Raw genomic sequence first — 25,868 nt, 5'->3', positions numbered from 1 at the left:
GGTTTAGGGGCCTGAGGTCCAAAATTGGTCTGAGAGACCCGTCCTTTTTGGGGATTAGGAAGTACAGCGAGTACACCCCTGTACCCTGGTGTTCTAAGGGTACAAGTTCTATGACCCCTTTTTGTAGCATGCTGATGACTTCCTGCTGCAATAAGTGTAGGTGTTATGCAGACATAGGACGAGTCTTGCGGGAATGTTGGGTGGTGTGGAGGTCAATTCTAGGCAATAGCCATGCTGAATAATTTGCCTCACCCACTTGTCTGTGGTTATGTTTGACCAGACTTGCAGGAAATGCTGTAATCTTCCCCCGACCTGTGTTACATGGTCTGGGGGTAGTGACAGAAAGTCACTGTTTGGTATTGGTAGAGGATCTGGTGGTGTTATTCTTTTGTCCTCTACCCTTGCTGTTATTGCCACGGTATCCACCTCTACTGTTCTTGTTGTAGGTGTTTTGCGTGTTCCCCTTGTTGTAAGAGGTTTGCTGTGTTGAGCCTGCTCCTGCAGCTCCTCAGTTGCCGGAGCGACGAAAGGAGCCACCTCTGTATTGTTGTGACTGCAAGGCTCCCATAGACTTTGCAGTCTGGGTATCCTTCTTCATTTTGTCTAGTATTGTGTCCACATTAGGGCCAAACAAATAATCAGGGTTCACTGGTTGATTAAGTAAAGTGCTTTGAACCAAATTTTTAAACCCAGATATGCGGAGCCACGCATGTCGTCTAAGCATGACACTGGTATTGATAGCCCTGGCTGCTGTGTGTGCCACATCTAGCGCACACTTGATGGAGGCGTTAGATCTGAGCTTTCCCTCTTGTATCAGGTATTCTGCCTGTTCCTTATAAAGGTCAGGCAGATGCTGGAGAATCTGCTCTAGTGTGTCGTAATGGGCCCTGTCATACCTGGCTAACAGGGCTTGTGTGTTTGAGATTCTCCATATGTCAGCTGCTTGAGCAGCTACCCTTTTTCCCGAGGCCTCCAGAATCTTAGACTACTTATCTGGAGGTGGAGCCTCGCCAGTAGTCTGCGAATTTGCATGTTTGCGTGCATTGGATACTACCAAAGAGTCTAAAAGTAGCTGTCCCTTAATGTAGGTAGGGTCTACAGGTGCTGGCCTATATTTGTTCTCTATCCTGGGGTTATTGACTGGTTGTTTCCTTAAATATGTCCCCTGCGTGTTTAAGCACCCCCTTTAACATTGGCAATGTTTTCACTGATCTTTCAGAGGTGTTGAAAGTATCGAAAAGGAAGTCTTGCTCAATGGGGTCTGCATGCATTTCCACGTGGTAGTTGTATGCTGCTCTTTCTAGCAATGCATTGAAAGCAACTGTGTCCGAGCGTGTGTCCATGGTACCCTTGCTAAGATCCGACTTCACAAAAAAAGTTAAATTGTCCACAGTCACGGGATTATTAGGCCTTGCTTTCAGTGATACAGCTTGCCGCAAAAGAAAGTTACCAAAATAGATCAGGAACGGTCGAGGAAATTTACTGTTAGTATTTCATTGTATCAAAGGCAGTCTATGGACTCTCTGCAGCTGTGAATCCCAGTCCCAATCAGCAAGATCAGTGAAGGCTCTCTGAAAAAGTTTCACCACAAATGTCCTCGGATCAGACCCCTCCATTCCTTCTGGTATACCAAATAATCTGAGGTTTTGCCCTCGAGCGCGATTTTCCAAGTCCTCCACTTTAGCTTCTAGCTTAGAGACTCTTGATGTATTCTGTTTTGCTGTTGCTGAGGTCTTGTTTACGTCTCCTTCCACTTCTACAATACGTTGTTTGATGTCTTTGATCTCTTTTGTCGCTCCTCCCAGGCCTTGGCAAATGATACTCATCGTTTCTTGCATCTTAGTATTGTCTTCTCTAAGTTGCAAATATTGTTGTTGGATCTCCGCTCTTTGCTCTAGGAGAGTCTGCATAATTGATTCCATAAATGTCTTCGTTGGATCTGGAACCTTAGAGGGGTTAAGGAGATTGGAAGGGTTAATGGAGTTAGAGGATTCCTGTGGGGCCATTTGTTGAGATCTAGCTTCAGATAGCAGTCCAGAACTTGTTGGCGTATCTTGGATTTTGTTAATAGAGTCGTCTGATCTCAGCTCTATATCGTTTTCTCCAAGACTACTGCCTATATTTTCAGTAGAGGTTTCTATAATCGGTATCTGTGTTTTTTTCAAACTTCACATTATAGGCTCATTCTTGTCTTTCAATTGTTCAGGGTCGGGGGTGACAGTCAAGATCTTGGTCTCCGGACTCATTCGCCTCATTATTGTGCGCGGCCGGAATAGATACAGTATTGTAGATATGAGTAGGTGAGGCGGTTGTGTTTATTGGGGATACCCCAGTTGCAAACTCTGTATCGGTCATGGCCAAGGCCGAATGTTGCGGAGTCTCTTGGTTTATAGAGACACCATCCCGGATAGGATCGCCAGTGACATCTATAGGGTTGTTTTTACAAGCCCCCTGAGTACTGTGCCCCTCGTCTGGGCTGGCACCTGACAATCTTAAAGCCATGCTCTTGACCCCTCCCTTTGCCTCAATCCATCTTCTCAGAGGACTATCGTCAATTAGGCGGCTTTTTTTATTTCCAAGAGCTTCCTTATTGACCGTCTTAAGTAATGTATTTTTTTGCTTGGTTTTAACTTTCATCTTGATTTTCTTAAAAGTAGTTTTCTTATTTGCTAAAGTTTTAAGTGCTTCATCAGCTCCCTCATCGTCTGTCAACTCTTCATACTCTAAATTCGAGTCTTCATCGGCTGCAGCCATAGTTTCCAGCGTTGAGCCCTCACCAATTTCCTTCTCCCTTTTTTCGTTTAGATCAATATTAACACTACCAGTAGCAGTGATAGACTCCTCCACACTTTTTTTTTGATTTTCTTGGTTTTGAGCCATAATTTTTGTCCCCTCTGTTTCTTCTGTAGTTCGCATAGTCAAGCTTCCATCGCCAAGTATAATCGCTCTGCTCCCTAGCTGAGTTTCCAAAGCAGTATTTGGCAGATCTGAACATGAGACAATGTTTACACAGGGTTCTTTATCTTTATCTGAAGTTTCCGCCACTGTTAAGTTCTTTACAGATATAATGTTTTCTGTTTCTTCCTTTTTATCCGTATTGTTCAGTTTTTTATTTATTTTTAAGCATGGTCAATCGCTCTAAATCCGGATCTGGTTCTGTACAATCGCTATTGATAGGAGCGTTTTTCCCCTCCCAGCGTGTCTTTTCCTCTGTCTCACCAGCCGGTTTATTGCTTTTCACTTTCGACCCCCCGCATTTTTCAGTACAGCTAGTATCTTGAGCAAGCTGAGGTTCCTTGCTGCTGCCGGACACCCCCACAGCCGCCACCCCAGCGATCCCAGTAATTGCAGCCATTGTACTTGCGTTTGGATGTCTTCCAGCCGGGGCGATCTTCCTGCTCCGTGTGGTCCTTGTCTGCCGAGCGGACATCGATTTTCCTATTGCCTCCGTTCGCTGTAGTTTCCTCTGTGCTCCTGTGAAGGTTGTGTGCTGAATCAGGTGTGCAATCAGCTGTGGTGAGCACGCCCAGCCTGCTTCCCCTCCTGGCGTGCTAACAGGGCGAGCTGCCGCGTAGAACCAAACGCGGGACAGGTTCCCGCTGCCAAATTGAAGCAGAGCCCGTAGCATTGAGGCCGTGTAGGAAAGCTGAGAAGCGATTCAAGCAATGTAGCAGAACGGATCGGGACCGAGGGCCAAGGTTATCTCGGACTGTGACCCGAGAGTTGAACGCTACTCGTAAGTGTTGTTATGGCGTTCTGGGTTTTTTTTTTTTTTCGCAGGCATACATATCTTGTTGGTTCCAAACTGCAGATTAGATAAGCGGAACGTTTTTATCCGTTTTCTCAGCTCAAACACATCCCTGGCAGAGCAGCATCATGTAGCGTCTTTCACTCAGCGGAGTCAGCCCGCCATCTTGACTCCTCCTACACTGTGGTATACCGTTGAAGTCTTTACAGGGTAGGCAGTATTGTCTTGCATAGGCTGAGAGTCTACAGGGTCAGACGATTGTTGAGTTTGGTTGTCCTGGTCATTGTCCACAGGATAATTATGAATTTCATTATCCCCATATTCTACATCCTCATCTGTGTGTGTGGGAGAATATGTATAAGCCTCTTGCACATGTGGTCTGATAGGCTCAAAGAGTAGGAGATGTTGAATAGTCTTTTTCTTTAGTGGGATTTTATAGGTTTCAGCGTAAGTATCTGGTCTGATTTTCCTTTTTAATAGAGTAACTCTGCCAGTATCGGGGTCGACGTACAGCTTGGATTGTTCTTCTGTTGAGGGCTCTTGCTCTTCATGTGGCTGAGGTCTTTTCCCCGTTATTGCCTTCTTTGTTGGCGTCGGGTCGATTTTCGTTGTCGGTTCGACCGTTTTTTGCCTCATGTGCTATGGAAGTCCAAATGTTATCGGTCTGAGGGACTTTTGTTCCTCCACAGTCTTTTTCGGCTGGATGAACTTCTTCGGTGCCGAAATGGTTATCTATCCGACCGTTTTCTTTGGTTCGATAATCACTTTTTGGGCTTGTGTCGTCTTCCAAGCCTGCTGCTTAGGAGCGATGATTTGTTGCCTTGGCTCGACAGACCCCTTCGCCTCGATCCTTTCCTTCGGGTCGAGTGTTTTTGTCTGCACCGTCTTTGGCTTGTCGACTCTTTGCTTCGGTTCGACAACCGTCTTCTTTATGTTGCCTGGCGTCGACATCGATCTTGTCGGTTCAACGGCCTTCAGCGTAGGCATGTCTCTGGGTGTACTGGCCCTCGGCTCGACAACCCTCATATGCGACCCGGCCGGGTCGACGGCTATTTTGTTTTTGGTCGGTGCCGATGGATCCGCCCCTCTCAACCCGAAGACTGTAAAGTCTATAAGCTTCGGTTTCTGTTTTGCTTCCTTCACTTGGTTTCGATCTTACCATGGAATGGTAATGTTGCAGTGATGGCTCTTGTCTTATATTCTTAGCCGGGCTGAATTGCGGGGCTATAGAATCGATGGTAGGGTCTTGGCTAAGGCCTTCCGGCGATGCATCGACCTGAGCCTCTGGAAGCGTATCAGTAACATTACTGGGCTCCGTACTCACGGTTGGCCCCGTGTCCTCGCCGGAGTCGTCCTCGACAGCTCCTATGCCTGGATCGTCATCCCCTACCTCGACGATGTTGTCTTCTTCGTCGACGTAGTAGCTGGAGTCACGTTCCGACCCCTGCTCCGACTGTTGGTCTGAGTCCTCAGCTTCGACGACTTCTTAGTCGTCTTTGAAGATGTTCTCTGGCTCAGGCGCTTGCTTCTGCATTGTCTGCCTCGCTGCTCTTCGAAGCCTAAGTATTTTCTTCGATCGAAACTGCGCACAAGCTATGCAGTCGGCTTCATAGTGTTCCGGAGATAAACACTTGTTACACACAGGGTGTTTATCTATGTGTGGAAATTTCGAGTTACAGTTGGGGCACCTTTTGAATGGACTTGGTTCCATCGATCGTCCCTTGGTGTTGAAAAGGCCACGCGGCCCGATTCGACGTTCCGAGTAGAAACTACAGAAAGAAAGTTTTCGGTACTGATCGCAATAACAATACAGACACCCCCGAAGGCCTTTTGGCCTTTTAGAAAAGTTTTTTATCGATTCCGAACTCAGAGTTGGAAATCACATCCGAACCCAATGGCGGAAAAAAACAATCTAAGGATGGAGAGGATGCCCATGTACACTGTAGTTCAGGGGAGGAGCCACCTATCTCGTGATACTTCGAAGACTCTTCCAGGACAACAATGTGCAATCATCTGGACCCAACACTAGGCGGCGATCTATGCACAGATATGAATTCAGCAGCCCACATACCTCTAACACACCATTTCAGTAAAATAATTAAGACACAACACTAAATAAAAATCCAACACCAATTTATAAAAATAGGTAATATTTTTATCTTTTAAATGACACCGAAACAAAAATAATCCACTGTAGGGAACCAGAGATATGAATGTTTAAAGATTAATCACTTTCTAGGGCTTAGAAACCAACAGCGCCCCATTAAGTCATTTCGTTTTCTCTGTCAGGGACACACCTTTATAAATTGTTCTGAAGAAGTCTCACCACTGTAGGGGGCCGCCTTCTTCAGCAAGCGGGGCCAGTTAGAACACCTTCCTGGCGTTGCGCTTGCGGGTCCCAAAGTATCCAACACACAATCCAAGGTTCTGGAATCTCCAAAAGGGTCCTTGAAAGTGTGAAACTTCAATTCCGCAATCCACTTGAACAAAACCCTTACTAATCCACTGGTACTCCAGGCTTTGAATTATTTGTGGGGCTGTCCAAGTGAGCTCTGTTAACCTGTAGCTCGCAGGGAGTCCACTCTTAGTCCTTTGGCAGCAAGGTAATCCACAGGGCTGCAGTTTCACTTGGTGCCGTCTTCAGAGGTCAGGCCTTAGAAATCTTTGCACAGCAATACTTCTCAGCAGGGCACTTCTTGCTTCAGTAAGTTTCAAGCAGCAGATCTGGAGGGCTCTGCCCCTCTCAGATACTTATTCAAAATTCTCTTGGTCACGCACCAGGTCACTGCTGACCAATGAGAGCAGGGCAACTCCTCATAGTTATGACCACATCCTGTAGAGCGTGGCATTAGTTTGTCCTAGAGTGCATCATTCTTCCAAATCCATAATGGATGATTTTCCAGCAAAGAGGTAAAAGCTAACTAAACACACCCCTGGGATTGCTTATTTTCATGGACTCTTCCCTACCATCTGCACATACCTTCCTTAAGCCTAGCCCCGACTCTGGGTCAAGACTGTCCGAGTGGACTGAAACACAGTCCCCTCTACATTTGAAGCGAATGGTTTGCGACTACACCCCCTGGCCTGGCTTTCCTACATACCAGCACACTGCCCTCCCAGCAGAGTGATTAACCCAAGGGGTTCCTTATCAACTCTTCAAAGCAGCCTGGCTAATCCACTTGACTGACCAATCAGGGCGGACCACTGGAAGGCTGAATTTGGACTTACAAACAAGAAAGTCTTATAACTTCTTGTATGTACACTTTAGGAGAAATTCAACAATATAATATTGTTGGATTTACTACTACCATTCTGGGAAGTCTTTGAATGGTCCGGCTAGTCCTCTCCGATCAATATTTATTAATCAATACCTTCCTATCTTGTTAACCTATGGGCCATGGGGTTTGCAATTTGGAAAATGGCTGGGGCCACTTTTGTAGCGCCAGGGTTTATAAAACCATATTTTATAAGTATTTCCCTAATTTCTACAGGACCTCCAACACCTGTGCACCTAGGGGAGACTTCAGGGTTCTGAATCCTCAGAAATCATGCAGATTATCCTTACCCAATTCTTCTAGCATCAAAGTCGAATTTGAGTAGCTCTTTAACACAATGTGGGGAGTGAAATTTAAAATTTCACTTTACCCAGGCATATAAAACTCATTTTATAACTGTGCTCCTTCTAGATGACTGACCCCCTACCCCTGGGGGTCCCTAATATGCAAAAACATGGTAGCTTTTTCATTTTTAAGGGCCCATACCCGTAAAGTCGAGTTTGGGCACAATTTAAGGTTTAAAAGCTGTCCTGGCCACCAGGGATGCTTTTAAACTGACCTCAGGCTTCAGCACTGCACACATGCTAGTGCAGAAAATCTGCTGGCTTCTAAACTGCCATGCCCCAGGATACTGGAGACGTCAAGGTAGTTTCAATCGCCTGCCCTATTACATACTAGGGGCTTATGGGGTAGGTCATGCCAATTACAGGGGTGCCCCACCATACCATAGTGTACCCTAGTGTATGTTGGGTGTCGTAACTGTATTCTAATGTGTTCCTTTTAGCTTGGCATTGGCACTGGGCCTGGTTAAATAGAGCCCAGGGTCAGTCAGAGTCAGTTACCACCAGTTCCAGTCAGCAAAAAGTTGGGGGCACAGAATGACTTTGCAACATAGCACACCCCCCCCCCCCCCCCCCCCCCCCACAGGAAAGGTGATGGGTTACTAACCTACACCCTGGTAGCTGGTAGTCCTCATCGGCTAAGTGGAAAAACCTGGAAATTCCATCTGCATTGGCATGGGCAACTCCAGGTCTGTGTTCCACTGTGAAGTCCATTCCCTGTAGGGAAATGGACCACCTTAACAGCTTGGGATTCTCCCCTCTCATCTGCATGAGCCACCTGAGCGGCCTGTGGTCAGTTTGAACAGGAAAGTGAGTCCCACACAAATATGGTCTCAGCTTCTTTAGTGACCACCCCACAGCAAAAGCCTTTCTCTCAATGGCACTCCACCTCTGCTCTCTGGGAAGAAGCCTCCTGCTAATAAAGGCAACTGGCTGGTCAAGGTCCCCTTCATTTAGCTGTGATAAGACTGCCCCAATACCTTGCTCTGAAGCATCAGTCTGAACTACAAATTATTTTGTGTAGTCAGGGGCCAGTAACACTGGTGCTGAACACATAGCAGCTTTCAGAGTGTCAAAAGCCTTCCGACACTCTGGGGTCCAAATCCCCTTTTTGGGCCTCTTTTTAGAAGTCAGTTCTGTTAGGGGCCCCACATGGTCCCATCATTTTTAACAAACCTTCTGTAGTACCCTGTCAGTCCAAGGAATGCCCTGACCTGATTCTGGGTAACAGGAGCTGTCCAATTCAAAATAGTTTGGATTTTAGCTTGGAGAGGCTGTACATGGCCCCCACCTACCAGGTGGCCCAGGTACACTACAGAACTCTGCCCTATTTGGCACTTGCTTGCCTTAATAGTCAGACCTGCCTGCTGCATGGCCGGAAGCACTTCCCTTAGGTGGTTTAAGTGATTCCCCCAGGTAGAACTGTATACAGCTATATCATCCAGGTAAGCTGCACTGAACTGTTCCAACCCAAACAAGACCCTGTTCACCAACCTTTGGAAGGTGGCAGGTGCATTCTTTAATTCAAAGGACATTACCTTGAACTGATAATGTACCTCTGGTGTGGAGAATGCTGACCTCTCCTTTGCTCCATCACTGAGGGCAATCTGCCAGTAACCTGAAGTCAAATCAAAAGTACTCAGGTACTTGGCAGCCCCTAACCTATCAATGAGCTCATCAGCTCTAGGTAAAGGGTGAGCGTCCGTCTTTGTGACTGCATTCAAACCTTTGTAGTTCACACAGAACCTTAACTCCTTGAGTCACCCCTGAGGGTTAGGTTTAGGTACCAGTACCAATGGACTGACCCATGGACTCTCAGACGGTTCAAGTACCCCCAGCATCTTAGCAACCTCAGCTTTAATGCTAGCTCCGACATGGTCAGATGACCTGTACAGACACTCTTCTCTTCTGCCAAACTTGGAACCGGCGTTGCTGCTATTTACAAGGCTCTTCAACCCACGCCTCGCGGTACCCGCTCCGCGGCTCCCGCTTCGGTTTCCACTTGCCTGACGTTCCTGATTCCCCTGCTTCAGCTGTTCCTGTGGGGTTTGTGTGAGGCTGCAGGGCTGCGAGCGCGAACCGGGACTCGCCTTCCCAGGAGTCCCGGTGTCAGTGGCCGAGTCACCTGGCTCCGCTCTCCCTGACCGCCCCGCCCCACCTCCAACAATTGAAAAGGGGAAAGGACTCTTTCCTACGTGGGACACTCTTCTGCCAAACTTGGAACCGACGTTGCTGCTATTTACAAGGCTCTTCAACCCACGCCTCGCGGTACCCGCTCCGCGGGTCCCGCTTCGGTTTCCACTTGCCTGACGTTCCGGATTCCCCTGCTTCAGCTGTTCCTGTGGGGTTTGTGTGAGGCTGCAGGGCTGCGAGCGCGAACCGGGACTCGCCTTCCCAGGAGTCCCGGTGTCAGTGGCCGAGACACCTGGCCCCGCTCTCCCTGACGGCACCGCCCCACCTCCAACAACTCGGCCCATTGGCCTCTGGCATATAAATATTGGAGTCCTACGCTGCGCGGGAGCGCCCGGGGCTAAGCCCGGGCAAAGGGCGGGCCGTCTGTGGCCGTCCGTGACCTGGAGTGACCGGACCGGGCTACCCCTCTAACCTTGTAAGCCCCCTCTTTCTATCGGGGGCCATGGCTGGAAGAGATAACAGGATTAAATCCTCACTAACTGGAAGTCTCTCAACCGCAGGAGGTATGGAGAAATTCCTCATAAGGGCCAATAATATCATAGACAAGGAGATTGTCATCCTGGAAAAACGTCTATCAACCGAACTTATTTCTCTTAAACGTTCATCCATAGGGCCTCTTGCTAATGCCAAAACACCTAACAGAAATAGCGAACAATCTGCTATCTTGGAGGTAACATCCCCGCCAAGAGAAGACCCTGGCACCTTGGCTACCTTGGCTACCACAATTGACACTGTGGCGGACATTAATTATGTCCCCGAAAGCAATAATGTCTCTCTTTCGTCCCACCTTGAAGGGAGCATTATTCAAACTAAGAGTCAAGGGGAGAGAGAAGGCGCAATTAGGAAACGGAAAAGAGTGTATAATAAAAAAGAAACTAAAAACGGGAAGGTCTGTAAAATCAGCCAAAGTGCGGGGCGAGCCACCCCAGATTACCAACCCCCATGATGTTACCCCCCCGGGTAGAGAAGTGTCCATGGAGTGGGCCGTGGCTTTACTTAAATCAATTATATCACCACTAGAGGCTAAATTGGATAGGTTAAATTCTAGAATATCCAACATAGAGAAAACCACTGCCTCTATCCTAGCTACTCTTAGTAATCCCAAATGTCAAATCATCCCGCCCATTGTCCCAACTCCTCTGGTCCCTCTACCTCCAAATCCGAATCAACCTACCATTCCTCCTTTAAATAACTGTCTACCGACCCCTTCCATGCCCAGCAATTCAACCGCCGAGCATGTGGCGAGTCATCAATCCAGTCAATCTAACCCCCCAGTTCACATGGATGAGGCAAATCAGGGATCCCCGGTTAAGGTACACAATACTCCTAGACCTAGACGGCCTGATCTTCCACCAGAGGCTAACCGGTTCACAGTCATCCTAGCTGGAGTACCCCCATTAGAAAAAGGGGAGACAAACTTTCAGTTCCCTGAAAAGCAAGATAATCAAATGGCTTAATTGGAATAGACCCCTCCCGACCCATTTACATAACGAAATCATCATGGTCAGGAGGGTTTCCTGGATAGGTAAGACTCCTAAAAATATCAATGGAGACTGCATAACCATTAGCTTCAGAGATCCCCGTACGGTATCCCACATATGTGCAGGCTTCAACAGATCTTTCGATTCCACCATCCAGACCCTTCCAGTTTCCTACTTCTTCCCACCAACTAACAATTACCATCAATCGAGAAGAGGGGACTGGACTGTTGTGGAACGTAGGGGCAGGCAGCGACCTTACGATACCAGACCACCTAGACAACCCCAATACACGCCCCAATTCCACCCCTTTACGGATTATAACCGCTTTGGTTGCCTAGAAGGTCTGGAGGGAGTTGACTGACTACACCCTGTTTCCTCTCCCCCGGAGCCAACTCCTGCCCCAGTTAACAGTGAAGTTCTATCTACTGTTAAACCACCGACCCAATGCATGGAAACCGCTCCCAACCTGACATCTATTCCACCCATTGTCCCGAAGGCAGCTCTTCCTGTACCTCATGTGATGGCTCCTACCGATGTGGGTTATGTAACTCTTTCCATCATAGCCACCCCCACTGATTTGGTACAAGCTCCCACTGATGTGGGCCATGCAACCTCCCCCATCACAGTTACCCCCACTGATTTGGTACAGGCTCCCACTGATGTGGGCCATACAACTTTTTCCATCACATCTATCCCCACCGATACGGTACAGGCTCCTAGGCTAAAGGGATATTCGATGGCGAGTTGGAATATTGCAGGGTGGCGGCAAAAAGTTTCAGCCCTGGGTTGGAGGGAGCACATCAGGGACTTTGACATTTTGTGCCTGCAAGAAACGTGGTCAGTGGAAGATATTCACTATGATGGTTTTGTTTCTTACAACTGTAATGCTGTAGAGTCTGTTATGGGGAGGGCTAAAGGCAGATTACTGATTTTATTATCTGTACACCTCCCTATACATGTAAGGGAAAGTCATTTAGTGGGGTCCCATTCGCAGATACTGGAAATAATGGTTAGTAGGGATAGAAATATTCTATTGATCAACCACTATAATAACATCTTTGACCCTTCCAGTACCACGGTCGTGGATGAACTTGAAACTGTCAGACTCAATTCTCTGTAAAATCGGCCATATCCTATGATATTATTTGGGGGGGAGACTAACATCAGAACTTGCCCTCTCTCCCATACAACTGCATGTGGATATGATGGGGATAATGGGGAGTATTTATTACATTTTCTACACTCCCCCTACGGTACTTCCCTTAACAACTTGATGCTAAAGTATGATGTGTCCATTCACCAACATGCCCCTGACAACGAGGGTAATTTGGCCCCTACTTTTACGGGGAGAAATACTGTTTCTATAATTGATTTTTTGCTCATCTCCACTCGGATAGTTCCGCATTGTACGGTCCCGCATATCCTGGACCTTGGACTGAGTGACCACAATGCACTAACTATGTCCATCTTCTGTGAGATCACTAGGAAGGTATTTTCCGGTAGGGTTGTAGATGACATTACCCCATGCAGGCCAAATGGGATACGCATTAAGTGGTGCGGGGAAAATTCCGAGAATTTACACCGCAGTGTTGTGAAAGCCGGCCTAAATGCGATACTTTGCTGTCTTGAAACCGATGCCCCACCTGAATATTCCGTAAATAATTTCGAGAAATTGGGTGCCATAATCAAGCAAACCCTCACCACCAAGAAGGCCCCAATTAAACGGGAAACACTGGGTTGGTTCAATCAGGCGTGCACTAAGGCGTTAAAAGCCCTTAAGCTTGCCCTTTCCATCAAACCTAGAGATAGGGAAGCAGTTATACTCTTGAGGGCTAATTACAAAAACGAACTGAAACTCAGGAAACAAGAACTAAGAGAACTAGCCTGGGAAGATCTGAATAAAGCTGCAGCCCTCCGGGACAGCAAGCTGTTCTGGAGCACCATCAACAGCCCATTCCTCCAAAAGGAGGAATTTCCAGTTCTTACCGCCCAAGTAAGCGAAGATAGCTGGGTGTTACACTTCACAGGGATTTTTGACCCAACTGGAGAACCTAATGATAATTTCTGTAACAATCTTATCACCCCAGTTGAACCCCTGAGAATCATGACCCATGAGGTGGATATGGCAATAAAGAATAGTAAAGGGGGAAAGGCACCTGGCCCAGATGGGGTGCCAATTGACCTTTATAAACATGATCTGGCCCTTTAGAGTCCATTATTAACCATAGCATTTAATGCTGCTGTAGATAACAGGACTCCCTCAAGCTGGGGTGAATCCATTATAATTCCAATCTACAAGAAGGGGGATAGAGGAGAGGCTAAGAACTACCGCCCTATCTCCCTTCTGGACTCCTCATTAAAAATCTTGAGCAGGGTCTTGTTAACTCGATTGGAAGACTGGGCCAAAGATAACCATATCCTCGCCCCATCCCAATACGGCTTTAGAAAGGGCCTTGGTACTATTGAACAATGTATTAATCTGAACCTTCTAATTGGTAAATACACCAAGGCCAAACCGGGATCACTATACCTGTGTTTTGCGGATCTTTCTAGCGCCTTCGATTTGGTTGACCATGCTTTGTTATGGTCAACTTTATTGGGCATGGGGGCCCCCCCTGACATTATACACTTCTTAGCCAGACTTTACTCTAACCTATCGGCCCAAATCCGTTATGGTCCAGCGGGGGAGTGTACACGAAAGATCAAGGTAAGATCCGGCATCCGACAGGGATGTGTTCTGGCCCCGTTGCTTTTCTCGCTCTTTATTAATTCAGTTGAGCAAGATCTAAAGCAAATTCAAGCCGATGCCCCCCAAGTAGGAGGTCTTCCCATACCGGTATTACTTTATGCCGATGATACTGTTTTACTTTCCAGGACCCCTATAGGCCTTCAAAAATTGATGAATGGGTTTTATGATTTTATTCAGAGAAGGAAACTTAAAATCAATAACTCCAAAACCTTTGTTATGGTGTGTGGTAAAAAGTCAAAACTTCTTAAACCCTTTTGTTTTAAGGAAAACCATATTGAGACTGTTGCCAATTTCTGTTATCTGGGCGTTACTTTTAATAACAGAGGTTCGTGGGCTCCAGAGCAGACAAATGTTAAAGCTAGAATGGGGAAAGCATCCCTAGGCGTCTTCTGCTTTGCTTCTAAAGTGGGAAGCCGCCGTATTGTAGATATGCTGAATATTTACAAGCACAGATGTACATCGATAGCACTGTACGGTTCTGGGGTGTGGGGACATTTCAATGTAAGGGCCCTGCAAATTATGGAAAACATGTTCCTCAAACGGTTGCTCTACCTTCCATCTTCGGCATCCACTGTTTTAACACACATGGAACTAGATCTGGACTACTTATCTGATCTAACAGGACTAAGGCCATTGCTGGTTTGCAAATCCATTTTTACCAAGACGGAAACTGCCTTTACCAAAGACATTATTAAGGACTGTTTACTTCTGGAAAAAGTTTCAAATATTCCTTGGCTAAAATGTGTGATTTCAACTGTTAAGGATCTGTTTGATATGGATGTGTGTAATGACCCTATTTGTATGAATTCTCTGACCAAACAGGAAGTCAAAAATGAATATTTGAGGGTCAAATCTGATCTGCGGAAAAATGCAACTAAAGAGTATTCTACCCATATTTTCCATTATTCTTTGAAAGAAGACAGACCTGGTAAACCCATGTACCTTAATGTTATCCATAGACAGTCCCATCAATTTGTACTTTCAAGACTGAGACTAGGTATAGTACATAACTTGGTTGCCTTCCCCACAATGAAATGTCACTCGGTTACCCCTTGTCCGTGTGATGGTTTTACTAAACAAAGCACACCGCACTTTCTTCTACTCTGTCCTTTGTACAAAGCCCAGCGTATTTGCCATCTTAAACCTATGTTTTTGAAATATTCTACAAATACTACAGGAAATGCAATGAGGCTATTCTCACTCGCGAGCCCAGATTTCTGTTTCTTTACTGCTACTTTTATTTTGAAATCTATCACAGCAAGACTTAGTATGGTTTTCCCATAAATTTATGTACAGTAATTCCCACATTTTATGCCAAAATTTTCTTGCCAAACAATTTCATTTGTAGCCCCCCCCCCCAATGGGGCTGTATTTTTTGAATATACTCATGAATGTGCAATGTTTTAAACTGTATACTTTTACGATGTTTTTTTAAACAATCGAATAAAGTTTATAAACTGAACTGAAACGGACCTGTACAGTTTATTTTTGACAGGTAGGCTGTCACCAGTGTCAATGTGGTGCACACATCACTCAGTGATGCCTGGGGTCAAAGAGAACAGGGCATAGGCTCAGTTTCCTCCTCTACACCCTCATCAGTGACCTGTAACATGGTCATGTCTGCCCTGTCATGGTGGGGTTTTAATCTATTCACGTGCAGGACCCTGTGAGGGTTCCTGGGGGTGCCAAGGTCAACCAAATAGGTAACATCACCCTTCTTTTCTAAGATTGGATAGGGCCCACTCCACTTGTCATGGAGGGCCCCGGGAGCCACAGGCTCCAACACCCAAACTAACTGTCCTGGAGTATACTCAGGCATAGTAGCCTTTTGATCATACCAGTGCTTCATTAGCTCCTGGCTGGCCTCCAGTTTCCTGTTTGCCCTGTACATGTACTCCGCCATTCTAGATCTCAGACCTAGTACATAATCAAGCACATTGACCTTAGCTTCTTTAAGAGGCTTCTCTAAAGATTCTAAGCAGGCTCAATGGCCCCCTCACAGCGTGTCCAAACACCAACTCAAAAGGACTGAAACCAACCTCTTTCTGTGGCACCTCCCTGTAGGCAAACCGTAAGCATGGGAGAAGAACATCCCATCTCCTCCTGAGTTTCTCTGACAACCCATTTATCATGCCCTTCAGGGTTTTGTTGAATCTTTCAACAAGACCATTTCATTGTGGGTGATAGGGGGTGGTGAACTTGTAGTGGACACCACACTCATCCCACATAGCAGTCAGATAGCTGGACAGGAAGTTTGTGCCCCTATCTGACACCACCTCTTTTGGAAAACCCACTCTGGTGAACACACCAAGCAGTGCTCTAGCCACTGCAGGTGCATCAATGGTTTTAAAAGGTATGGCTTCAGGGTATCTAGTAGCATGGGCAACTACCACTAAGATATACCTATTCCCTGATGCAGTAGGTGAGTCCAGGGGACCAACAATGCCAATCCCCACCCTTTTAAAAGGAACCCCAACCACTGGAAGTGGTATTAGGGGAGCCTTTGTCTTGCCTCCTGCCTTGCCACTGGCCTGACAGGTGACACAGGAGCTGCAAAATTCCTTTACCTTTTCAGACCTATTGGGCCAGTAGAAATGGTTCAACAACCGGTTCCATGTATTTGTCCGTCCCAAATGTCCTGCCAAGGGGGTTTCATGACCCAAAATCAGGATGAACTCTCTGTACTTCTGGGGCACCACCAATCTCCTGGTAGCCCCCTCCTTGAGGTTTCTGGCCTCCGTATAAAGCAGTCCATCTTCCCAGTAGAGTTTGTGAAACCCACTGTCATCCCCCTCTTGCTTAGAAGCAATCCGCCTCAAGCTCTCAAGGGTGGGACAGTCACGCTGTCCCTGACTGAACTCCTCTCTGGAGGGTCCACCTGCTCCTGTCAGTTCTGCCAAATCTGACAGCTCTGGCAGGGATGGAGACCCTCCCTCAGAGGCCAGATCCTCCCCATCAGGGTTAGATTCTTCCTGCACCTCTTGGGTTCCCTGGGCTGGCTCACCAGGCCCAGTGTGCTTGTCCTTGGATGCTTGGCCCTTTGTTCCAGGGTCCAAGTGCCCAGCCCCTCCTTTCTGGCTAGTCTGTGACCTAGTCACAGCACATACCCACTCAGGGAGCGCCAATATTTTCATATGGAGTCCTCCTATGACCACGCAGAGGATTCAAGGTCATTGCCCAGTAAACAATGGACTGGGAGCACCCCTGACACAGCTACCTTCATAGGGCCTGTCACACCTCCCCATTCCAAATCCACCACAGCCATGGGATGGAGTTTGGTAGTGCTGTCTACATATGTCACTGGGTGAAACTCACCAGGTAACAACCTCTCTGGAGGCACCAGTTCATCCAGGACCATAGTTACACTAGCCCCAGTTTCTCCGACAGCCTCAACCTCAGCCTCATTCACTTTAGGCCTCTGCCTGTACTTGTCCATGTTTGGAGGTAAGGCAGCAAGGGTGGCAATATTCACCCCTCCCAGGGACACCAAGGTTGCTTGCACCACCTGACTACCCCTCTCTGGGGCACCACTCTCCACCCCTATACTGACACTGGCAATCCCTGTGGATGGCCCCTTAGGGTGGAGCTTCTTGGCGCAGACAGCATCTCCCTGCTTATGCCCTGGCTGGTTAAAGTCAAAGCACTTACCCACCTTTGAGGGATCAAAGAACCTACCAGGCTTTCCCTGGAACCCCCTCCCTTTGAATTTAGGTTGGCTCGCCCCCCCCCTCCTTGTGCAGGTTTTTGTGAGTCTTTGGAAGACTCATTAGATTTTTTTTTACCTTCATTTCCCTGGGCTTTCCCTGGGGAGGGACCTGTCCTCCTTTCTTCTGGTTACCTCCCTGGTGCTGAATGGAAACCTGGGTTCTCACCCACTCATCAGCTGATTCCCCCAGCTCTCTGGGGTCTGTCAGCTTAGAGTCCACTAGATACTGGTGTAACTTCTCTTCTGCACAATGAGTCAAAATATGTTCTTTCAAAAACAAATTATACAATCCCTCATATGTGTCAACTTTGTTACCAACAATCCAGCCTTCCAGTGCCTTTACTGAAACGTCCAGAAAGTCTACCCAAGACTTTGAACTCAATTTATGTGTGCCTCTAAACTTCCCCATTTACTGTTCTCGAATCAGACCAAATCTCTTGACTAAGCATGCCTTCATCTGCTGGTATGTTCTGCATCCTCTCCCTTCAGGGTCAGGAGCCTATCCCTCCCAACTACTGGAATCAACTCCCACAGGAGTGCACCCCAATATCTAGAGTGAACCCTACTCATTTTAAGGGCCCTCTCAAAAGCTGCTAGCCACTTGTCAATGTCACCCCCCTCAGTGTACTTGGGTACTATGCCTTTGGGAAGTTTAGGTTCAAATCTACCACCCCTGGACATCTCAGCATCTTCTTCACTTTCGCTGCCACCATTCCTTTTCTCCTCCTCCCTATCCCATTTTCTCTTAGTCAATTCGAATTTCTCCTTCTCCAAGGCAATCAACTCCAAATGAGCATGAAGCCGTCTCTCTGCAAGGGACACTAGTGGTACCTGAGTGAGGGACCCTTCCCCACTCCCACCACCAACTTGATTCACCTGGTTAACACTACTCACAATGGGAAAGGTCTCATGCTCACCCCTCTCTCGGGTGAGGTTGGGGGGGAGGGACATCTTCCCACACCACTGGGTTCTCCTCAGCTGCCCTGGCACAGGCCTTTAGGGACTCAAGCAACCCTGCCTTCCTCATCTTCTTGGAAGGACGCAGCCCCCTAAGCCTACACTGTTCCCTAAGATCCGCCATCTTAAACTGGGACAGTTTAGCCAGGTCCATCTCCATGGTTCCCTAGTTTTGGGTCACCAAAAAGAACTAGGCACAACAGACTTAGAACAATTTGGAGAAATCAAAACAATGGATTAAAAACAGTTTAGTCCAAATTCCAAAAATCAAACTTAAAAGTTTTGTTCTAAGGCAATTTAGAGGATTTTTATAATCTTAAATCATTCACTGAAAGGTGTACTTTTTAAACAAGTCCTAATCCATAATGGCTGGTTTTGCAGCAAGGAGGTAAGAGCTGACTAAACACACCCCCTGGGATAGCTTTTTTCCATGGACGACCCCCCTACAATCTGCACATACCTTCCTTAAGCATAGCCCTGACTCTGGGTCAAGACTGTCCGAGTGGACTGAACCCCAGGCCTCCCCTCTACCTTTGAAGCGGATGGTTTACGACTCCATCCCCTGGCCTGGCATTCCTATTAACCAGCACACTGCCCTCCCAGAGAAGTGATTAACCCAAGGGGTTCCTTATCAACTCTTCAAGGCAGCCTGGCTAATCCACTTAACTCTGACCAATCAGGGCAGACCACTGGAAGGCTGAATTTGGACTTACAAACAAGAAAGTCTTATAACTTCTTGTATGTACACTTTAGGAGAAATTCAACAATATAATATTATTGGATTTACTACTACCATTCTGGGAAGTCTTTGAATGGTCTGGCTAGTCCTCTCCTATCAACATTTATTAATGAATAACTTCCTACCATGTTAACCTATGGACCATGGGGTTTGCAATGTGGAAAATGGCTGGGGCCACTTTTGTAGCGCCAGGGCTTATAAAAGCATATTTTATAAGTATTTCCCTAATTTCTACAGGAGCCCCACCCCCTGTGCACCTAGGGGAGACTTCAGGGGTTCTGAATCTGCAGAAATCATGCAGATTATCCTTTCCCAATTCTTCTAGCATCAAAGTCGAATTTGAGCAGCTCTTTAACACAATGTGGGGAGTGAAATGTAAAATTTCCCTTTACCCAGGCATATAAAAACTCATTTTATAAGGGCGCTCCTTTTAGATAACTGACCCCCCAAACCCCTGGGATACCTAGGGGTGACCCTGGGGGTTCCTAATATGCCAAAACATGGTAGGTTGTTCATTTTTAAAGTCCCCTACCCTGAAAGTCGAGTATGGGCACAATTTAAGGTTTAAAAGCTGTCCTGGCCACCAGGGATGCTTTTAAACTGACCTCCGGCTTCAGCACTTCACACATGCTAGTGCATAAAATGTGCTGGCTTCTAAACTGCCATACCCCAGGATACTGGAGACTTCTAGGTAATTATAATCCCCTGCCCTATTACATACTAGGGGCTTATGGGGTAGGTCATGCCAATTACAGTGGTACCCCACCATACCATATTGTACTCTAGTGTATGTTCTGTGTCTTAACTGTATTCTAATGTGTTCCTTTTAGCTTGGCATTGGCACTGGGCCTGGTTAAACAGAGCCCAGGGTCAGTCAGACTCAGTTACCACCAGTTCCAGTCAGCAAAAAGTTGGGGGGTGCCCAGGGCACAGGATGACTTTGCAACAATGTCTTACCTCCCTCTGTGTTAGGCCTAAGGCTGCTCGCCCACACTACCATTAATAGAGCACTTTGGGTTTTACATTGAGCCCTGTATGCTTTTGAGGAAACCCTGAACTCTGTGCATGGTATAACCACCTAGTGGGCATACCATGTACAGGGTCTGCTTCCTACACTTTGCCCACTACAAACAATCAACTTTCCCACAGAATGGAAATAGTTTGCACTTTCACTGATGTGATATCTGAACGAGTAACTGGATTTTGTAAAGTGGTTCATTGCTAATGACCGTATACCAAAACTACACACAAGCATATTTATCTGATAGTTAATAAAGGAATTATGTTTTTCACACGATTCATATAATCATAATTCTCCAGTTTGTCCATGATTTTTTAATACTGTAGACACGTCAAAGAATGCCTATGTCGGTGTCAAATCGTAATTGGACAATGTAAATACCTTAGCTTTTAAAAGCTCTTTAAATGCTTGCTTTGCTTCTTCTTTTGTGCTCCAGGTATAGGTTTTCTTAGGTACTTTGCTTTCCTCCTTTTCATCAGTTGAAGCGGGGCTAGAAAGAAATTTTGTAAAAAAGCACTGTTAATGCTCACTATTTAAAAATTGCAACATGAGAAGCAATCATTAAAAAATAAACACAAAAAACATTTTAATGATTATTCATTAACTCAACGTTGCATTAAAATAGGGTGGTTTGATCACAGGGCTAGCCTAAATGCAAAGAAAGTTACCTCCTGCAGAGAGTTACATTTTGTTTGGAGCTGTATCGTGAAGCCTGCAGATTAGGCAGAAACTATGAGGCTAATTTTGAAGAATATCTCACTTTAATAGAGAGCTTCTACAATGCAATTTGTGTGTTACTGTCAAAATTAGCCTTTTTTTGTGGCTGTAGTACCAATGTCGCCATAAAGCAGCTGTTCGGAAATGCAGTGCAGTGAACAATTCAGGAACGTAGGAAGCTGCCTGGAGTGTATAATTGGCACAACAGGATTAGTGCAGTTTATAAGAAAGTGGTTCTGTATATACTGGACCAAAGTAAGGTACGGTGTGCAGTGTCCACAGTCCCCAGAGGTTTGGCAGAGGCTAAAGTTAGATATAACCTTAATCTCCGAAGTGGTAGCTTGGTCGAGCAGTAAGGCAGTATCAGAGGACAGTGTAAAGCAGTTGTTGTACACACTCAGTCAGCAAATGGTCTCACACACTCAAGAACTGAACTCTAGGCCAATGGTTTTTTATAAAAAATATATCGTTTTTATTTTAGACTCAATAGGCATCAAAATATACTTTCTCAGAATGAGTTGCTTTAGTTAAATACTTTTCAAATAGGCAATAGATTAAGTACAGTAGTTACAGTTGTTGCAATAGGCAACACAATTTTAAACAACGTAACATTGATCTCTTAGGCAATTTCTAGTTAAGTGCAATTAATTACTTTATAGATTACTTTTCTAACCACAGGACTGGATCCTAGATTTAGTCCTGGGACATCTCCTGTAAACTATTGAGTAAAAGCGTTTTGGTTACAGTTGTGATTTTTAACAAATATTATTGTATTTTAATAGTTGACACTTCGAAACTTTTTCACACAGAATCGCCAATATTATCCTATGAGAGGAAATTCACTTAGCAGGTAAGTTGTCTTAACGTTACTTTTTCTTACTCAGTGTTGGATCCTGGATCCAGCACTGGTGCATCTCCTGTAAACAATTGAAAGAATGCGTTTATGTAATACAGGTGATTTTTAAGGAATATTTGTAAGTTTGGAAATTGGACACTTAAAAGATTTTCTGGTGAAAACCAGACAATGGATTCCTATTAAGGAAGTTAACAGTAAATCACGGTTATAGTTACTTTTCAGGTTCAGTGCTGGGCTGAAAGATACAGCACTGGGATCTCTCCTGATAACAGGCGAGTAATTCAGAATTCGCTATTCAGCTGATATTAAATGAATATTTTAAAGTTTCAAAACTCCACACTTATAAGAATTTCCAAGTGAAACCAGTCAATTTTACCCTTTGGACGAAAAGTGAGTTATCGGCTTTTGGGTAAGTACTCGACTGGACGAGTTAAGGTTCTGGGCCCAGACTCAAGAGTCTCCCACGGTATGGTAGGTACAGTTGTTACACCCTCAGCGGCACAGGGGAAGCCGGGTGCAGAGAGAGTAGGCCCAATGTTATCCTATGGGAGGCAGGGGGCCTTGGTTTGGTGGCTGCTGGCAAGCAGGCCACGTGGCTGTGCCACGTTGCTGTGGGAGCTGGGCTCCAGGTCACTTGCTCAGGGCACATGGGGAAGTAAATTAGGACAGAGGTTGCACTCCCAGGGGCACTCGTGCAGCTGGGTGCAGGGTGCTTTTGAGCAGTCGGGCGCTCAATGTTATTCAATGGAAAAGCTGGAGGGTGAACAAAGGCTGCAGGCTCGGGGACGGAGATTCTTCAGGTGCGAACACCACTTCGAGAGTAAGTGGGGATCTTGGAGGATAGGTAGGCACCAAGGAGTTGGGCACAGGGGGCCTTGGGAGGCCGGGGTGTCTTGACGTAGGGAAAACTTACCCTCAGCTGGTCGTTGTTGGAGGGGTCCCTGGTTGCGACGCTGCAGGTGTTGTCTGGGTTGTCGAGGAGGGTCCTTGGGCACTGGATTTCAGGTCACAATCGCCAGGGGGACGTCCTCCGAGTCTTTGTCCACTCAGGCACAGGCCGGGCTCGGCCGGTCTAGAGTGTGCTGGATTCGTGGTTCCTGGCTGGCACCAGGGGTGTTGCTATTTGAGCAGAACCAATGCTCGTGGGAGTCCCAGTCTTTTAGATGAGCAAGGCAGGCAGGTCCTCCGGGGTTTTCGAGGCTGCTGTCCGCAGGAGAAGCCAGGATTTAGCAGGAGCTGGTTCAAGGATTGACGGGTCTGTAGGGCTGGGGCGAAGTCTGTTGGTGTCGTCCTCTTGTTAGCAGCTGCACAGCAGGTCTTCCTTCTTGTTCCTTCTGGAATTTAAATCGGGATCTGAGGAAGGAAGGTTCAGGGTGCCCCTAAATACTAAACTTAGGGGTGTTACCGGTAGGGTATGGGTCCCTGTCCTGGGTTGAGTACACCCCCCCCTGTCCTGCTCCTTTCCTGTCCTGTCCTGTCCTGCTCCACTCCTGTGGGAGGGGGGGGCAGGAGCCTGTCTCTGATTGGGCAGGGCTCCCCAGCCTCAAGATGGCCGGAGCCCAGAGTTGTGCTTCACCTCGCCTCTGCCACCCGAGGTCGTGGGGCACACCCCTTCCCTTCGTTTGTTTTCCCGCCTGCCTTCCCGCCAGAGTGGGGGTCAGAACAGGTGGGGGCCAGTAGCCGAGTACAGCAGGTGGCCTGGGGAAGCTCACAGAGGCGGCATGCCTTTGAAGCTCCCTCCTGCCCATCCTGGGGGAGGAGACCTAGCACCTCGTCCCAGGATGTGCATTGTGGCAGGCCCAGGAGAGTGAATGGCTCTCTACCCAGGGGCCCAGCAACAGGTCTGCTGTGTGGCAGCCTCTCAGTCAGGACACATGTAGTTGGTTACGTTTCAGGGGCATCTCTAAGACGCCCTCTGTGGTGCATTTTACATTAAATCCCACACTGGCATCAGAGTGGGTTTAATGTGCTGAGAAGTTTGGTACCACACTGGTCAGTCTTCAGTGTAGCCGTTATGGTGCTGTGGAGTTTGTAAATGACAACCTCCCAGCACCATTTACTCTTAATGGCATCACTGCACTTACAGTGCCCAGGAATGGCCCTGGGTACTGTAGGGGCACAGGGCTCATGCACCTGTGCCCACACCACTGGCACAGTGCACCCAGCTGGAGGGGTGACTGAGGTATGCCAGGGTAGTCTGTTTGTGGGCATGGATATGTGTGCCATTTTGACTGTTTAGTTCTGCACCCAGACACTCAGCCTGCAAAGGCAGTGAGCGTGTGTCAGGGTACAGGGCCTCTAAGGGTGGCACATTAAGTGCTGCAGCCATTAGGGGTCCTTCTCTGGTCACAATGCCCTGGGTACCATTTACCAGGGGCTAATGAGTGGTCAGAGATGCCAATTGGGTTTAGGCTTTAGTTCAGGGAACACCAAGGAAAAGTGCATCAGTTATTAGGCAAAAAGTGGGGTTACTGCAACAGAAACCCACTTCCCTACACAGTTTTATAATGAAATAAAATGTCCATCTGTGTAGGAAATTGGATTATGTGGTGTGGTCGCGAGTCCTCATCATGAAATAATGATGCAATCTTTATCATGTTCAGTTAGGTTTCTTTAACCACTCTTTATCAGGTCCAGTTAGGTCTAACTGCTGGCAAGCTGAGGACATGCTGGAGCTGTCCACAGCAGCAGCGCTCTGGTGCATAGGACTCTTCCAGCACGTCCTCTCACTGGCAGCAAGAAATCCATCTGGTGTGAGCCCCCGATGGATTTCCTTTCATTCATTTCAGCCTTCAGGAGATGGCTAAGAGCTTACCCAGCCCCTGATGCGGTTTATTCTTCTTTGAAATGACTATCACCACGCAAGGCGCGATGACATCCCAGAGAAAGAAAAATGAGCCAATTGGCTCAACTCACTTTCACTGCATCTTTGTTCGGGGAGGCATATCTAAACACCCCACCAAGGAGTGGGTGTCGCTGGAAAGCAGGGAATCTCCCATTTTCAGTGGTACCTTTCCCAAATGGATCCCAGCTTGAGGATCAAGCAGGGCAGGCAATACCCATGTAGGGATCCACCCACTAGATATCAGGGGTGTATTTCTTTTTTTTTTTTTTTTTTTTTAAGAGGGGGCTTCCCCTTCGCTACCAGGCCAAAAAGTCTTTCTTATCCCCCCCACCCCCCGAAGCAGATGGGAGGTTCTTTAAAGGCAAAATGGATGGGGGTGGCCCGCCAAGGCTTCGCGCCTAGCCCCCACCAACACAAATAACCGCTAGAAGTCTGTGTGCCCGTTGGGGAGATCTAATAGTTTCTTACCGGTCGGTGTAGTTTTGCAGCTTGAAGACTTTCTGGATTTACTATGCTGTGCATTATTCCGCCGTCTAGTGGTTGGCTCCGGTATCGTAGTATTTTTTCACTTTTTTATTTTCATGGCCTAGGTGGACGTTGACGTCCCATCATTTGGTGTCCTTCCCCCGGAAGATCCCACCTTTGGGCACCATCTTCGGATTTTTTTTTCTTTTCTTATTTTGTGCCATCTTTGTTTATCCTTTTCATTTTTTAAGGTCTTTTTCTTATAATTTCTTTTAAATCCCCTGTTGCTCCTTTCTGGCGGAGGTGGGTGGATTAGCTAGTGAATTCAGAAAGTCTTCAAGCTGCAAAACTACACTGACGGGTAACAAAGTATTCGTTTTGCAGCGTGAATCTTTCTGGATTCACTACGCTGTGCATAGACTTTGTAGCGGTTTGCTAAGTTTGTGGCGGCTGGGTGGAAGATGAGCGTTGGTTGTTGAATATATATGTTGAAGCACCTTTTGTCCTACTTGTGCTTCCTTGTTCATCTGTATATCCACACAGTAGTGCTTAGTGAACGTGTGCACTGAAGCCCAGGTTGTGGCCAGGCAAATGTCTTGGATGGATGTGTTTGCCACGAAGGCTATTGTTGCTCTTTTTGTTCTGGTAGAGTGGGCTTGTGCCGCTTCTTGTAGTTCTTGACCTGCCTACTTGTAGCAGAATTGTATTGTCTGTGCAATCCATAGCGCGATGGTGCTTTTTGTTACTGGTCTTCCCAAGAAACTGGTTGCGAAAG

The 25,868-nt window shown here is 46.9% G+C and overlaps 1 protein-coding gene across 4 annotated transcripts in view; it reads right to left on the bottom strand.

Annotated features, from left to right (window-relative positions):
* Positions 1 to 25,868, bottom strand: part of PRPF40A (pre-mRNA processing factor 40A) — a 963,502-nt gene that overhangs the window by 748,432 nt on the left and 189,202 nt on the right. For all 4 annotated transcript variants that reach the window (XM_086956681.1, XM_086956683.1, XM_086956684.1 and 1 more), the window contains exon 12: positions 20,592 to 20,700. In XM_086956681.1, the coding sequence (XP_086812807.1) occupies positions 20,592 to 20,700 (109 nt within the window). The remainder of the gene's footprint in view (positions 1 to 20,591; positions 20,701 to 25,868) is intronic.

Source organism: Lissotriton vulgaris, chromosome 2_1, assembly GCF_964263255.1.
Source record: "Lissotriton vulgaris chromosome 2_1, aLisVul1.2, whole genome shotgun sequence".
NCBI lineage: Eukaryota > Metazoa > Chordata > Amphibia > Caudata > Salamandridae > Lissotriton > Lissotriton vulgaris.
The sequence above is the reverse complement of the archived record's forward strand: the minus strand, read 5'-3'. Positions and strand labels throughout refer to the sequence as shown.